Raw genomic sequence first — 12,778 nt, 5'->3', positions numbered from 1 at the left:
GAAGCGGAGAAGGACACCCAGTAGTGTAGGCCCCAGGGTTGGCCCTGGTAGGAGGTAGTGGTTGAGTACAGTCCCTTGGTACTCAAAGGAGCAGTTCAAGACTACTCGAGCTTTGTTGTTGTGGTGTACAATGTGGTGTGGCACATACCACGATTCAGCAGAGCTATGAATCTCTTCTGGAGTCAGCTTTACCACATAGCCGGAGTCGACCAGCTTCTTAATCTCCTTGTTGTATGTGTGAGCCAAATCTGGGTTTTTACTCAGCTTGCGTTCAGTTGATCTCAGAAGTCCTGTCACTACATCAGGAGTGTCGTGCATGTGAGGGAAATCTCTCTTTCGGAGTAATGGAGTGGCATATCTTTCCACACCATCTACAGGCACTCTGGTGGTTTTAGCCTCCAATATGACTGTGGCCTCTCTGTCCTCCTTCGAGCGTGTCACCTCCTTCTCTGGTCGGTGGAGAGGAGCGTCCAGCTGCCACAGACACTGTACATCCTGGTACAGGGCATCCGCAGGGGGAAGGCATGAAATGAGCAGGCATTGCATCTCTCCCTGCTGTGTGGGCATGCTACTGCTTGGACCTTGAATAGCCCATCCCAGATTAGTGCAGACAGCAACAGGTCCTTGGGCTGGGCCACGTAGGACTGGACGAACCGGAGTTATGAGGTGAGCGTTGTCAGAGCCAAGTAACACTAGAGGCTGTATGTGGTTGAATCCCTCAAGCTACACTCGCTGCAGGTGGTGATACTTCTCTTTCAAGAGCTCCACTGGGCAGGATTGTTCAGCTAAGCTCAGTTGTTGGGCGGTGAATGCACGCACAATGTTGTAGCGTGTTCTGGCTTTAGTTTTGGGGGACACCTGGAATGAGACATAGTCTCCTTTAATCTGAATCACATCCTGACGGATAGCGCGCAGAGACAGAGTTTCTTCCTCCTGTGATAAGCCGAGTGCCTTCACAGCTGCTGAGAGTATAATGGTCTTCTCTGAGCCATCATCAAGGAGAGCATATGTGTCCAGTGACCTCCTCTGGTGGTGTAACTGAATGGGCACGACCTTAAGCACGATGTGACCAGAATGGCTGAGAGGGTCTATAAACACTCTGTTGGTGCTCACTGTTAGGATACTAGGATCCTGCCTCTTAGCTTCAGCCAGGTCATGGAGCACTAACAGATGCTGTTCTCCACAGGTGCTGCAGGGCTTCTTGAGGGTGCACTGCTCTGGAGTATGTTTGCAGCTACAGCACCAGCATTTGGACTTCTTCTTCATCCAAGTGGCTACGGTTTTGAGGTCTAGCCTTTTAAAGTCTGCGCAGCCACTGAGGTAGTGCTCTGTCCCTTCACAGTACGGGCAATATGGCTTTCATTTCTGCTTCTTCTTAGAGGGGAAAGAAGAGCGGGTGGCCTGGGCTGTAGTGTCTGCTTTGGGCTGTGTTGGTGCAGGATCAGAGCCATAATAAATGGATGTGGACTTACTCTGTCTCCTAGACGCAGTTAAGCCTCTGGAGTTCCCCTTTATAGAGGAGGGGCATGGTTTGCTCTCGGCTGCAGGAGAGAGGGAGGCAGGGAAGCGGCTCAGGGAGCCAGTGTCCAAGGTGCAGCAGGTGCTGGCAATTGATTTGATTACTCTCTCCTGCTTGAAGTAGTGTGCTGGACCGGGAGAGAGAAGAGCAGAGCTGGACTGACAGCAGCAGACTGGACAGGCCAGCGCACGCAAGCCTGAAAAGGCTTGAAGATTGGGACGACCAGGATCGAGGACTGCACGGTGTGGCGGCGGCTAGAGAAGCCTGCCGAATTGAGGGGTGGGGATTGGGCCCACTGATGGACAATAAAGGAAGTTCGAACTCACTGGCTGTGGATTCACTTGCGTGTAGCCGACCTGCGGTGGCACTTGTGTGCTACACCCTTATCTGAGCGGGATCTGTCCAACAGCTGGGGCTGAGTGGCTTGCCTTGAGAGCTGGAGCACTTGAGACTTACGCTCGAGCCATTCGGAGAGGTCATACATGGTGTATGTTGCTGCCAGTGCGTATGATGCCCCGTGTGATGCAGTGCTCAATGAAACTGTCTCTGTAGCTGGAGGGAAGCTTAGTGAGTAATCTGTCTACATGTGACCTACATTGGAGCTCACTAGCTGCTACATCGTCCATGGTGCTGAGGAGGCCCACTAGGCTAGACACTGCCAAAGCGAAATCTTCAAAGGCATGATGGTTGTCTGCTTTAATGGGAGAGCAGTTAAGTATTGCGCTTAGTTTGCTCTGGACTAACTTTCTGGGCTGCCCGTATCTTTGCTCCAAAGCTCGCATTACACTGCTGTAGGGGGCGCGGTCATGAATGTAGCGTTTAGCTACTTGTAATGCACTGGGGTGCTGTAAATGATCCAGCAGGATGTGGTATTTATACTCCTCTGTGAGATGTGCATGTGGCCCAAGTAGGCTGTCTAGTCCCTTCTTCAGTAATGCGAAGTCGCTCTCTCTGCCTGATTTGAATGTTGCCAGCTTAGGCTTGAGAATGCCATATGAGGACGCTACTATCATCTCCATCAGGTTTGGCTGGGTGGCTTCTGCTGTAGTTGTGGCATCAGGCAGTGGCAGATAGGAATAGCCTGAAGGGTGGTTAGTGACGTAATGACTGGCCGAATCAGGTGGCAGAGGTGCATAATATTGACTATAAGCTTGCTGCGCTGGTACTGTCCCCTGCGGTGGCTGATGTGTGAATGCAGATGAGGTTGCGGAGAGGTTATGGGGCTGTGCAGAGCATACCTGATTATAACTGCTTGAAGGCGGCGGGCGTTGGTACCTCTGGTTGTAAAGAAGCACGGCCTGACTGGGTTCAAGTCTCCCAAAGGGCACTGACTGGGATACTTGAATGGCTGGTCGAAGAGCAGGTTGAATCACATGACTCACCCTGGGTGGAGGAGCAGCTGTAGCTGCTGGCTGGACAGCAGGATAAGCTCTCGGCGGCGGCGCAGGCTGAGGTGCGGGCTGGAACGCAGGCTGTGACACTGGAGGCGGCTGAAGTGCAGGTACTGCGCCTGTCTGCTGTACAGGGGGAGCTACAGGGCAGTGTGTCAGTAGAGCTGCTGTAACATTAGGTGGGGACTGCTGCATAACAATCGGCAGAGGAGCACCCTGAACAGTGGGGTTCGCAACATGAGGAGCTGGCCATGGTGCTGAATGGGACATTGGGCTGGCACGTTGTGGTAATGAAGACGCAGGCACTATTGGCCGGAACAGACTCACCGGAGTGCTGGCGTCCTGCCTCGTTGCTGGTGCTAGGATGTTAACTTGATCAGTGGTGCAGATAACCAGGCTACTACTAGGTTGAGGGGCTTGATGTAGAGCAGGAAGAGAAGCAGCTCTGTCTTGCTCATCACCAGGTCGAGGGAGAGGACTGCAGGACTTACTGGCTCGCTCCAGCTGCTCCACACGTTTAGTTAGTGCACAGCTGGTCTCTTTCATCGTAAGCTGCATATCATTCATCATTTTCAGGACTCTGTCCCAAGCTGCCTCCATCTTCTCTCATCTCTGTTCATATCTATCAGACTCCTCTGAACTGGATGATGACTCCTCCGGATCAGGTAAGCCATGCTCATAATCCGCCAGATGTCCCGGAAGCTTCCTTCTCCTCCGTGGACGGGGACTATGTTTAGGACTCTGCTCAGCAGAAGCTTCATCACATGGAGATGCCATCTTGATCACTCAGCCAATAAACATCCGGCTCAAAGGACCATTTGTTTGGGATGTGCGCTGATTTGCGATCGTTCATCATCTGAGTTGTCCTCGGTCAGAAGGAACAGGCAAAACTCCAGCCGTGCAGTTCACAGGATTTATTGTAGAGATGAATGGGAGAAGGTAGATGGAGTTGGAGACAGGTGATGATGAAGGTTATTGCAGGCTTTCAGGTTTAGAGTTTATATTTGTGTGAATCAGTGTGTTTCTGTGTCAGTGTGTGTGTGTTTGTGGCCATCTGTAACAGAACAGAGAAAACAAATCTTTATCAACAGAATGCAGTGCCGTGCAATTCCCCTAGAGGGAGTTCCAACAAAGCAAAAGGGATCAACCCCTCAAACCACCACAAATAGCCAGAACAGGTGGATCATGTAAAAAAAAAAATAATAATAATTTTATATATATATATATATATATATATATATATATACATACACACATATATATATATATATATGTATGCAGAAAATGAACATAAAGTGTAAATATAGTGAACATATAGTGATAGAATGGACACAGGATGGCACATTGTTGTAGCTACAGCCCATATAAAGAACAGTGTGTAACACAAGGATAACTATTATTGCACACAGGTAATAATGGCAAATACACAATTATATTATGCATCTCAAATACTTACATCTTATGGACGCACACAGTACAAGGACACACACGGTAAACACCTGATGCAAGGTGGATGGCAGTCTTTCAATTCAAGGTTGCTGCGCACATGTCCACCAAAAACGAAACCGAAGCAGAGCTATGCAACACCCGGTGAATTATGGGAAATGTAGTCACTGAGGGCACGGGCTTTCAACAAAACCAAAAGAAATGGTGCATCTGCATCTATAAAAATGTCACAGCACGGCTCATGCCCAAGCTCCGAGGCTCAATACAGGTGAGCAACACTCCTTAAGGAGCCCGGACTGTCCATCAGGCCCCTGGGACAGCAGGGAGCGCTGAGGAGGCCGCGGCGCGACGATTAGGTGCCAAGCACATCCAGAGAAGGGGAGCCGAAACAGCGGTAAGCCCAGGAGCAGCCACAGCTGGTGACTGCACAACTGTAACACAAATCATGAAATCATATCAGAATATAATGAAATTAATCGAAACAATAGATCACACCTTCCTACTGAGGAGGGATTGACACACCTGGCAGCATGAGAGAGCACACACACAGCCCAATTCAGCAGCAGCGGCTGCAGGAAACACACCGCGCCCACATGATTATATATGCGCTCTTTGATGTTGCACTCTGGCTAAAAACATCTGTGGGACCCCCAGTGGACACATTAGGAACAGCATTTGCTCAACCGGAATAGCAGAAAGCCGCCACCTCTGATCCTGGTTCTGCAGGTTTCCCCCTTTTAAAAGGGAGTTTTTCCTTTCCACAGTCGATTATGCTTGCTCATGTGGACCTGTTGGGTTTTCTCTGTAAAAGCAGCCTAGAAATGACTATGTTGTATTTTGCACTGCATAAATAAAGCTGAATTGAATTGAAATTGAATTAAATCCCACGGTTTTCAGTCCTTGTTCCACATCGTTGGCCTCTGTGGCTGCTGTCCACATCAAACAGAGATTTCACAAACTGAGGCTGATTGTTGAAAAACTCTCTCTTTGAAAACAGACCTCCAATCAGTTTCACATATTTCAGGAACTCCTCATCATAAAGATGAGAAACTGAAGGCTTGTTTTGTTTGACAAAATGGGTCATATCTTTTGAATTTCCAGCTTGTCTTTGTGGTGTTTGTTCGCGGTGGTGATTAGTTTTGAGTTAGTGAAAAGAACAGCGCTTGAAGTTTGGCTCCAGAGTTTCAAGTTCGACTGTAATTTGCAGGAAAACAAGACAAGGTTAAGTAAATGAAACTGTGCTGAAGAAAACAGTAAGCACGGCCCTAAAACACACAAACTCCCACCAGATCAATGCAGCTGGCTAAAGATTGACAGGTGTGGTATGAAAGTGAACACTGAACATCCAGATGTTGAACTAAGAGTCGGTCACAGCACCATGTTGGCTACAGGAGCTCTGCTGCTTCTCCTCAGTGTGCACACTGTTCATGGAAATAACCCGAATGTAAGTTTCTTTATGAGCATTTCATGCAGGTTTTACTCATAACTCAAGAGTATTTGTTGACTGATTCAGATCTTTGCTGTGATTTTTTGTCATTGCAGGTCTATGAATACTGTAAGAACCTCGGTGGTGGAGACATGATTCATTTCACTGTTTGTGCCACTTTGCTAACATATCAGACAATTAAGCATCCAGTCATGTCAAGTCAGAGTTATTTGAAGATGTGTGGTGCTACTCTTTATTTAGTGAATATCTTAAAAGAAAAGTAAATGAAATCTTTTAAATTCAGTCTGATAGATCCAGCAATCTTCCTTAGACAAAGCAGAATGTAAAGATGTCTGGATCTGCTGACACCAACCAGGTGTTCCAAAGTTGCATCTTTCACCTTAAAGTATTGCAGATATCTCATCCCTCACCTCAAACGCCAGCAGACAGTGTACAGACTGTGTCCAGTTGCAAAAGTCTTGTTTGAATTGTCCTCTGTTGGCAGATGATTACGTGGACGGCCCCACCGATACCACTAGTGTCAGGTGGGATTTTGGTGACTGGCTGATCGACCTCCTGGACCTACCCAGTGAGTTTCCACACTTGACCTTCATCATACGACATTGCATTGTGGGCCAGCAGCAGGATTATAATTGATTGTTTTTCTCAGATGCCTGTGAACAAAACCCCTGCTTCAACGGGGGTTCTTGCCGCAGCACGTCTCCGACACAATTCACATGCTACTGTCCCGAACCGTACACTGGCAAAAGGTGCCAGAAAGGTAAAACGGCTCATGTTCGTCGAATGAAGTGTTCCTTATTGAATTTCTCACCTGATTGAGTTTGACGTGTTGCTTTTGTTCCACAGTGAGAAATGTTTGTGAGGATGCCAAATGCGGCGCAGGTGACTGCATTGTTAACATGAACAAACAGCCGTTTTATGAGTGCAAGTGCAGACCCCCCTACCAAGGTCCAGACTGCAAGACCTGTGAGTTGTTAACACTCCTAATCATTTTCTGACACAGTTAACTACACTGCTCTGTAAAAACAATGCCAGACCTTTGACTTTTTTTTAAATATATTTTCCAAATGTTGAATGCATTATTAGTTCCAAACCAAAACATGTGCATCTAAAGCTTCCAGTCAGTGTATCTGAGTGTTTGTCTTGTGTGTATCAGTGCCAGCGTCTCCCTGTCAACCAAACCCCTGCAAAAATGGAGGCTCCTGCATTAAAGGGAACCGCCGCTTCCGCTGTGCCTGTCCCGATGGATTCACCGGGAGGTTGTGTGGAACTGGTAAAGATTTCCTGCAGAACTGACGTGATTTTCAGTGCACAAGTCTTTTGTTTTGAAGCTTACACATGATTAAAATTGTGCAAATTCTGGAAGGTTTAAAAAATGCCAATCTACAAAAGCAACTTTATTTAATACTCAATGCATTTGATTAGCTCTTCTTTTTTTAGTCAATAAGGTTTTTTGTAAAAAAAAAAAAAAAAAAAATTCTGCTTCATACACATGTAAACACAGTAAACACATTCTTTAATGTTCTTGAGATATTCTGTACATTTGAATTGAATGTCTCTTATTGGTAATACAACTCATAAAATATAAGAGCAGCTGTATTTAAGTTAAGTTTAATTATTATAATACTTGTTGCATTTAACTAAATGGCTGCTTTTCTGAGTCAGATTCTATGCTTTTTTGTGAAAGAGATCGATGATGATTTTAATCTTTTGTTGTGCCTCAGAGAACGAACCAGAATTTCACTGAAAACCATAAAAAATCTGCAGGTTCTTCTGTCAGAACTAATGATTCCCTTTGAAGCTTTTATCTCACATATCTTCACTCTGACATGACGCGTTCTCCCTCAGCTCCCACCGACTGCTACGTTGGGTCTGGAGCAGACTACAGGGGCGTCGTCAGTACGACAGAGGAAGGGGTGGAGTGTCTGGACTGGCATTCGTTTTTCATCACACAGCATGGGGAAGATCCTTACGTCATGTATTCAGACTTCAATGGTCTGGCAGAGAACTACTGCAGGTACTTCTTTGATTCTTAATCAGATTCTGTTTTTATTGCATGTCACATTACATTTACGAAAGTGTTTCAGTTTGCGTCCATATTTTCCTGATGGAATATGTTTGTGAAAAAGTTCAGAGATTTTTAAAAAATATTTTTTATGCATGTATAATCTCGACTTATGGATGTTTCACTCAGGTCTTTTTCTTTTCAGGAACCCCGACGGTGATGAGAAGCCGTGGTGTTTCATTAAAAAGAATGGAGAACTGACCTGGGACCACTGCAACGTCAAGAAGTGTTCTGCAGGTGATCTTTCTGGAAAAAAAATATATAAATAAAAATACTGCAATAGCAGGCAGTCTGGTTTCTGAAATGCCTGAATTTCCTGCCTCTCCCTCATGATTCATACCTTATAAACATCGTCTTCATGTTTCTTCATTCCGGCCACCGCAGCTCCAGCTCCAGCCCCGCCCCCGACGCCGTCCAGGCCGGACGCCGGTCCCGCCCAGTTCTCCCAGTGTGGGAAATCCCAGCCCCTTCGCACTTCCAGGATCCACGGGGGCAGGAAGTCTTTCCCAGGCGCCCACCCCTGGCAGGTGTCGCTGCAGATGAGAGACCGGGGCTCCAACGGATTTTATGGACACATGTGCGGCGGCATCCTGATCTCCTCCTGCTGGGTCCTCACCGCCGCCCACTGCATGTGGGTTTGCTGCCCTCATGACCTCCTGACCTCTCACATTTAATGTTTCTGCTCATGCGGTTGATTCGTGCCTGTATTTCAGTCTCCCAAACAAGGAGTACCAGGTTGTGCTGGGAGGAGTGAACATCCAGAGGCAGGAGGAAATGGACCAGACCATCCCGGTCATCCAGACCATCGTTCATGAGAACTACAGGTCGACTCCCGTAGCTGTTTACAATGACATTGGTAAGTCATGTGCATCAGGAGTTTTTCAAAAAGTTTTTAAACTTCATAATCCTTATATTTGCTGCTATCGATATGAATAAATAAGTTGCTGTTTTTCTTTGCAGCTCTCCTTAAACTCAAAGTTACGGACAGTCCTTACTGCGCTAAGGAAACTCGCTTTGTGAGGACGGCCTGTCTGCCCGACCGGCCGTTCCCTGCAGGGAAGGAGTGTGTGATCTCCGGATGGGGAGCCACAGAAGCATGTAACACTCGGTCTATAAACGGCCTTTATATGCTTTTTATATCAAATTTTGCGAAGTTTGATGTTCAAAAAGGAACTTTGTGCAGATTCCCTGTACCCTCTGCTTTCCAGATAGCTACAGCCCCCAGCTGCTGAACGCTCGAGTTTTTCTGATCTCTGAAGACCGATGCAAAGCTCCTCAGATCTACGGGAATGTGCTGGACAGCAGCATGTTGTGTGCAGGCATCCTGCAGGGCGGCGTGGACTCCTGCCAGGTGAGTGAAAACCATCTGAGGAGCCTCCTCTGGAGGGGCCAGACAGCTCTGTGATCTACGCTTTTTTTTCTAATGTCATCCTGCAGGGTGACTCCGGCGGCCCCCTGGTGTGCGAACAGGACGGGACACACTACGTGACCGGGGTGGTGAGCTGGGGCCAAGGCTGCGCCGAGAGGAACAAGCCCGGCGTCTACGCCAACGTTCACACCTTCCTCAACTGGATCAAATCCAAGATGAACTGAACGTCTCGAACTCGCGGTTGCCTTTTGTACTCAGATATCTGTCCTCGGAGAGGCAAGAACAGGAGAGGACAGAGTGGCGTGCTTTGAAAAAAACAAAACAAAAAGAGTTTATTTTATCAGCAGTGAAATCAAGCATTTACTCCCAGCCCAGCTTTGAGGTACAAGAGGCACCGTCACAAACTCACAAAGCTGAACCTGCCAGACAAAAAGTGGATCACACGTGGTTTCTGTGGTTTTCTGAGCCTGGCTCAACGCGGACAGCATGACCACACCTGTTCAGCACGGCTGCAACAGGGTCACGCCTGCTGACCATCTGGTACCTTCTGAACACACCCAGGATATAGATATAAAAACTGCTCCGATCATCTTGATGTTACTCCTTGAACTGTTGTTGAAACTGGTCCTTTATTTGCATATCAACCCACTCAGAAGTGATAAAATCTACATCTGAAAACAGTTTTTTTCTGGACTCCCTTCTTTTTTAGCACATACACAAACCTCAATCGTCTCTCGAACAAACTCCCGTCTTTGTTCTACATACTTTATCCCCTTTGCCATTAAATTAACTACACATCATCGTTCATTGCTGCAGCAACAGCCTGTGGCGCTCCATAAAACTACACCACAACTTCAGTCACTTCATCAAAGTAGTAAAATAAACCTCTCAGTAAAAGTTAAACACACTTTTCAAAAGTGTCATCTCTAAAAATCTATGCGTCTTCTATGGCTTTGTTGGACATTTTAACTGAGTTCTGGAGAGCGGAGGAGGAGGAGGAGGAGGAGGAGGTGCTGGACTTCTGGATTTGAGCCTTACGTCGCTGATCTGCAGGGCGTTAACCTTGGCTCTCACAAAGTCTGCATCATCTGGGTGTAAGGTGTATTTATGCATGTCGTTATTCTTTCTGGATTTGTGGAGTCTCTGTGATTGACAAAAGGTAATAAACGTGTGATTTTCATATCAATCATTCTCAAAGCACACGGTAAAAACAACAGAAGTGGCTCAGAGGAGAATAATATGAGTTCTCTTACCTCGCTGCACTGCTGGTAGTTCGCCTTAGCGTGGATGATATCCGGGGAGTCTGTGACAGAGGTGAACTTCAGGCTGTCTGGCAGCTGGCGGTACTTTTTCTGCATTTAGGGAAACCAACAAGGGCTTCAAAACAATTTCAACTAGACCTTAGATCACAATGCAAAAACATAAAACATTCAACCAGGTGCATGAAAGCAGAATGGAACTCTAACATCCACATACATCACTGAGGAGCTGCCCAGCTTTCATTGCAGACTCCAGCTGGGGAGCACCAACTCCATCCCAGGCCACGCCTTTCATGTAATTCAGATCCGACTTGTACAGTTTCTAGATGTGAATCAAAAGATAAAATCAAGTCAGATCAGGTTCTTCACTTCAGCAGTGCTCTTATCGTCCCTTCATTCTCCGCTGCCCTCACCTCACTCTGCAGGTTGTAAGCCTTCTTGGCCCACTCGACCTTCATGTCGTCGGGCAGCACCGTGTACTGGTGCAGCTTCTTCCTGTAGTTCGGATTGCTGGCCAGAGCCTGGGCCTTCTTGGCCTCCACCAGGTGGATCATGTCCGGGGTGAGGTGGTACTGTCCGCTGGCCATAGTCTTCGTTCTATTGTCCAACAATGGGCTCAATCTGTAAACAAGCAGCAGGACAAATGGCAAAGCTGTGTGTGTCACCAGAGCCTTCCTCCACCACTCAGAGTCAAGCTCCAAATCCAGCCAAAAGAAAACGGGAAGACTCTGACTGGCAGGAGAACCCGAACAAGAAGCAAATGACTGGATTCAGAGAAGCTGACTCAGCATTTTCTACTCTGCTGACTGCTCTGGTGGAAAGTTTGTGTGTGTGAATTAGAAACATGTACATAAACAAATAAACGTGTTTCTTTGAATTTGTGGTTTTTCTGCTTTATTATGAAATATTTCAAAGTCAGTACAGATGATACCCAGTTTTCGCCACTGGGCACACTAGGGATCTTCTCTGGCTCAGGGTGATGCCTTTTTCCTACACAACTGCTCTTTCACACATCAGACACATAAAAATATGGGATCTAATCTAATTCAAACCATTACCCCCCCCCCCCCCAGGGGGTAATGGGTGGCCCTTGGCCACCCTGCCCACATGAGTCCCGGGCTCACCTGGCTCCGGTTGACAGTACCTGGTTAGGGGCCCCGTACCAGGGATAAGGTGAAGTCAGTGGCAGCATGCTGACTGATACTGAGGAGGGCGCTTGACAGGTTACGTCATCGGCGGTCGACTCAGCAGTGGCACTCGGACGAGCCTACTGTAGGTCGGGGTGGCACAACTGGCCAGTTAGCGGCAACTGCGGGGCAGCTTGTACACTCCCCAGATCTGTTACACTTCGGTGTACCGCTGGTCCAGGTTATACAAGTCTAGAGAGGCTCGACGATGGGGGCACGACGTCGCGAGCCCACAGCTACTGTGTAAGGCGAGGAGGAGAGGCATAAGGAGGAGCGAAGCAACAAGTCCTGTGGCGACGGGAAAGTGTGACGGTGGCAGGCTTGAGGCGCTGGGAGCTGCCAGCATGATTCCTGCACATAGGCGGCCCACATATGATGGTCACAGCCTTGCTGAACTGGAGTGACAGTAGGCTGGGGCAGCTGTGTGGGTGACTGGGCAGCCCTGTTTAGGGATAGCACTGCCTGTCTCAATCCGAGGAAGCCCCTATAAAAGGTGGGGTAAACAAAGCTCACTCTAACCAACCCTGGTTGGCACGCTGCGGCCAACGGGGCTCCACTCTGGCGGTAGGAAGAAAGTTAAGAAGATGAAGCTGTCTATTGGTACTTGGAATGTCCGTACCATGCTGGACAATGATACAAGACCTGAGAGACGCTCCGCCCTGATCTGCAACGAGCTGCAAAGATACAAGATCGACATTGCAGCTCTGCAGGAGACAAGAACTGAGGGCCAGGGTCAGATTCGTGAAGAATCTCACACCATTTTCTGGCGTGGAAAAACCGGTGAGAGAAGAGAGGCCGGCATTGCATTTGCTGTCTCTAACAAACTAGCTGCCAAACTGCCGTCCTTGCCCAAAGGCATGTCAGAAAGACTGATGAATCTACGCGTGCCACTTGCCAACAAGAACTTTCTCACGCTAATCTGTGTTTATGCTCCAACCATGACCTACTCCATTCAAGACAAAGAAGCCTTCTATGAGGAGCTCAATAGAGCTGTGGATGATGTCCCTAAAGCTGACAGGCTTACTAGGAGACTTTAATGTCAGAGTGGGAAGTGACTACAGTACGTATGATGGTGTGATTGGAAGGTTTGGCAAG

The 12,778-nt window shown here is 47.7% G+C and overlaps 1 protein-coding gene across 1 annotated transcript; it reads left to right on the top strand.

Moving 5' to 3' along the window:
* The first annotated feature begins 5,734 nt into the window (after window positions 1–5,734).
* On the top strand, window positions 5,735–9,461 carry LOC115393806 (hyaluronan-binding protein 2-like). Its single transcript, XM_030098915.1, has 13 exons — window positions 5,735–5,800; window positions 5,899–5,911; window positions 6,288–6,371; window positions 6,453–6,563; window positions 6,650–6,769; window positions 6,960–7,076; window positions 7,652–7,820; window positions 8,014–8,105; window positions 8,259–8,499; window positions 8,582–8,724; window positions 8,829–8,966; window positions 9,077–9,219; window positions 9,306–9,461. The coding sequence occupies exons 1-13, from the start codon at window positions 5,735–5,737 to the stop codon at window positions 9,459–9,461; spliced, it is 1,593 nt and encodes a 530-aa protein (XP_029954775.1).
* The last annotated feature ends 3,317 nt before the right edge of the window (window positions 9,462–12,778 follow it).

The sequence above is a fragment of the Salarias fasciatus genome, chromosome 8, assembly GCF_902148845.1.
Source record: "Salarias fasciatus chromosome 8, fSalaFa1.1, whole genome shotgun sequence".
Taxonomy (NCBI): Eukaryota; Metazoa; Chordata; class Actinopteri; order Blenniiformes; family Blenniidae; genus Salarias; species Salarias fasciatus.
Note: the sequence above shows the minus strand (reverse complement) of the source record. Positions and strands in the feature narration are given on the sequence as shown.

What these genes read in the sequence shown, in the direction of transcription:
- LOC115393806 (XM_030098915.1), top strand. Translation starts at nt 5,735, where the DNA reads ATGTTGGCTACAGGAGCTCTGCTGCTTCTCCTCAGTGTGCACACTGTT. An exon ending in ATGGGGAGCCACAGAAGCAT is followed by an intron (nt 8,967 to 9,076) that starts GTAACACTCGGT and finishes TCTGCTTTCCAG; the next exon opens with ATAGCTACAGCCCCCAGCTG. An exon ending in GCGGCGTGGACTCCTGCCAG is followed by an intron (nt 9,220 to 9,305) that starts GTGAGTGAAAAC and finishes GTCATCCTGCAG; the next exon opens with GGTGACTCCGGCGGCCCCCT.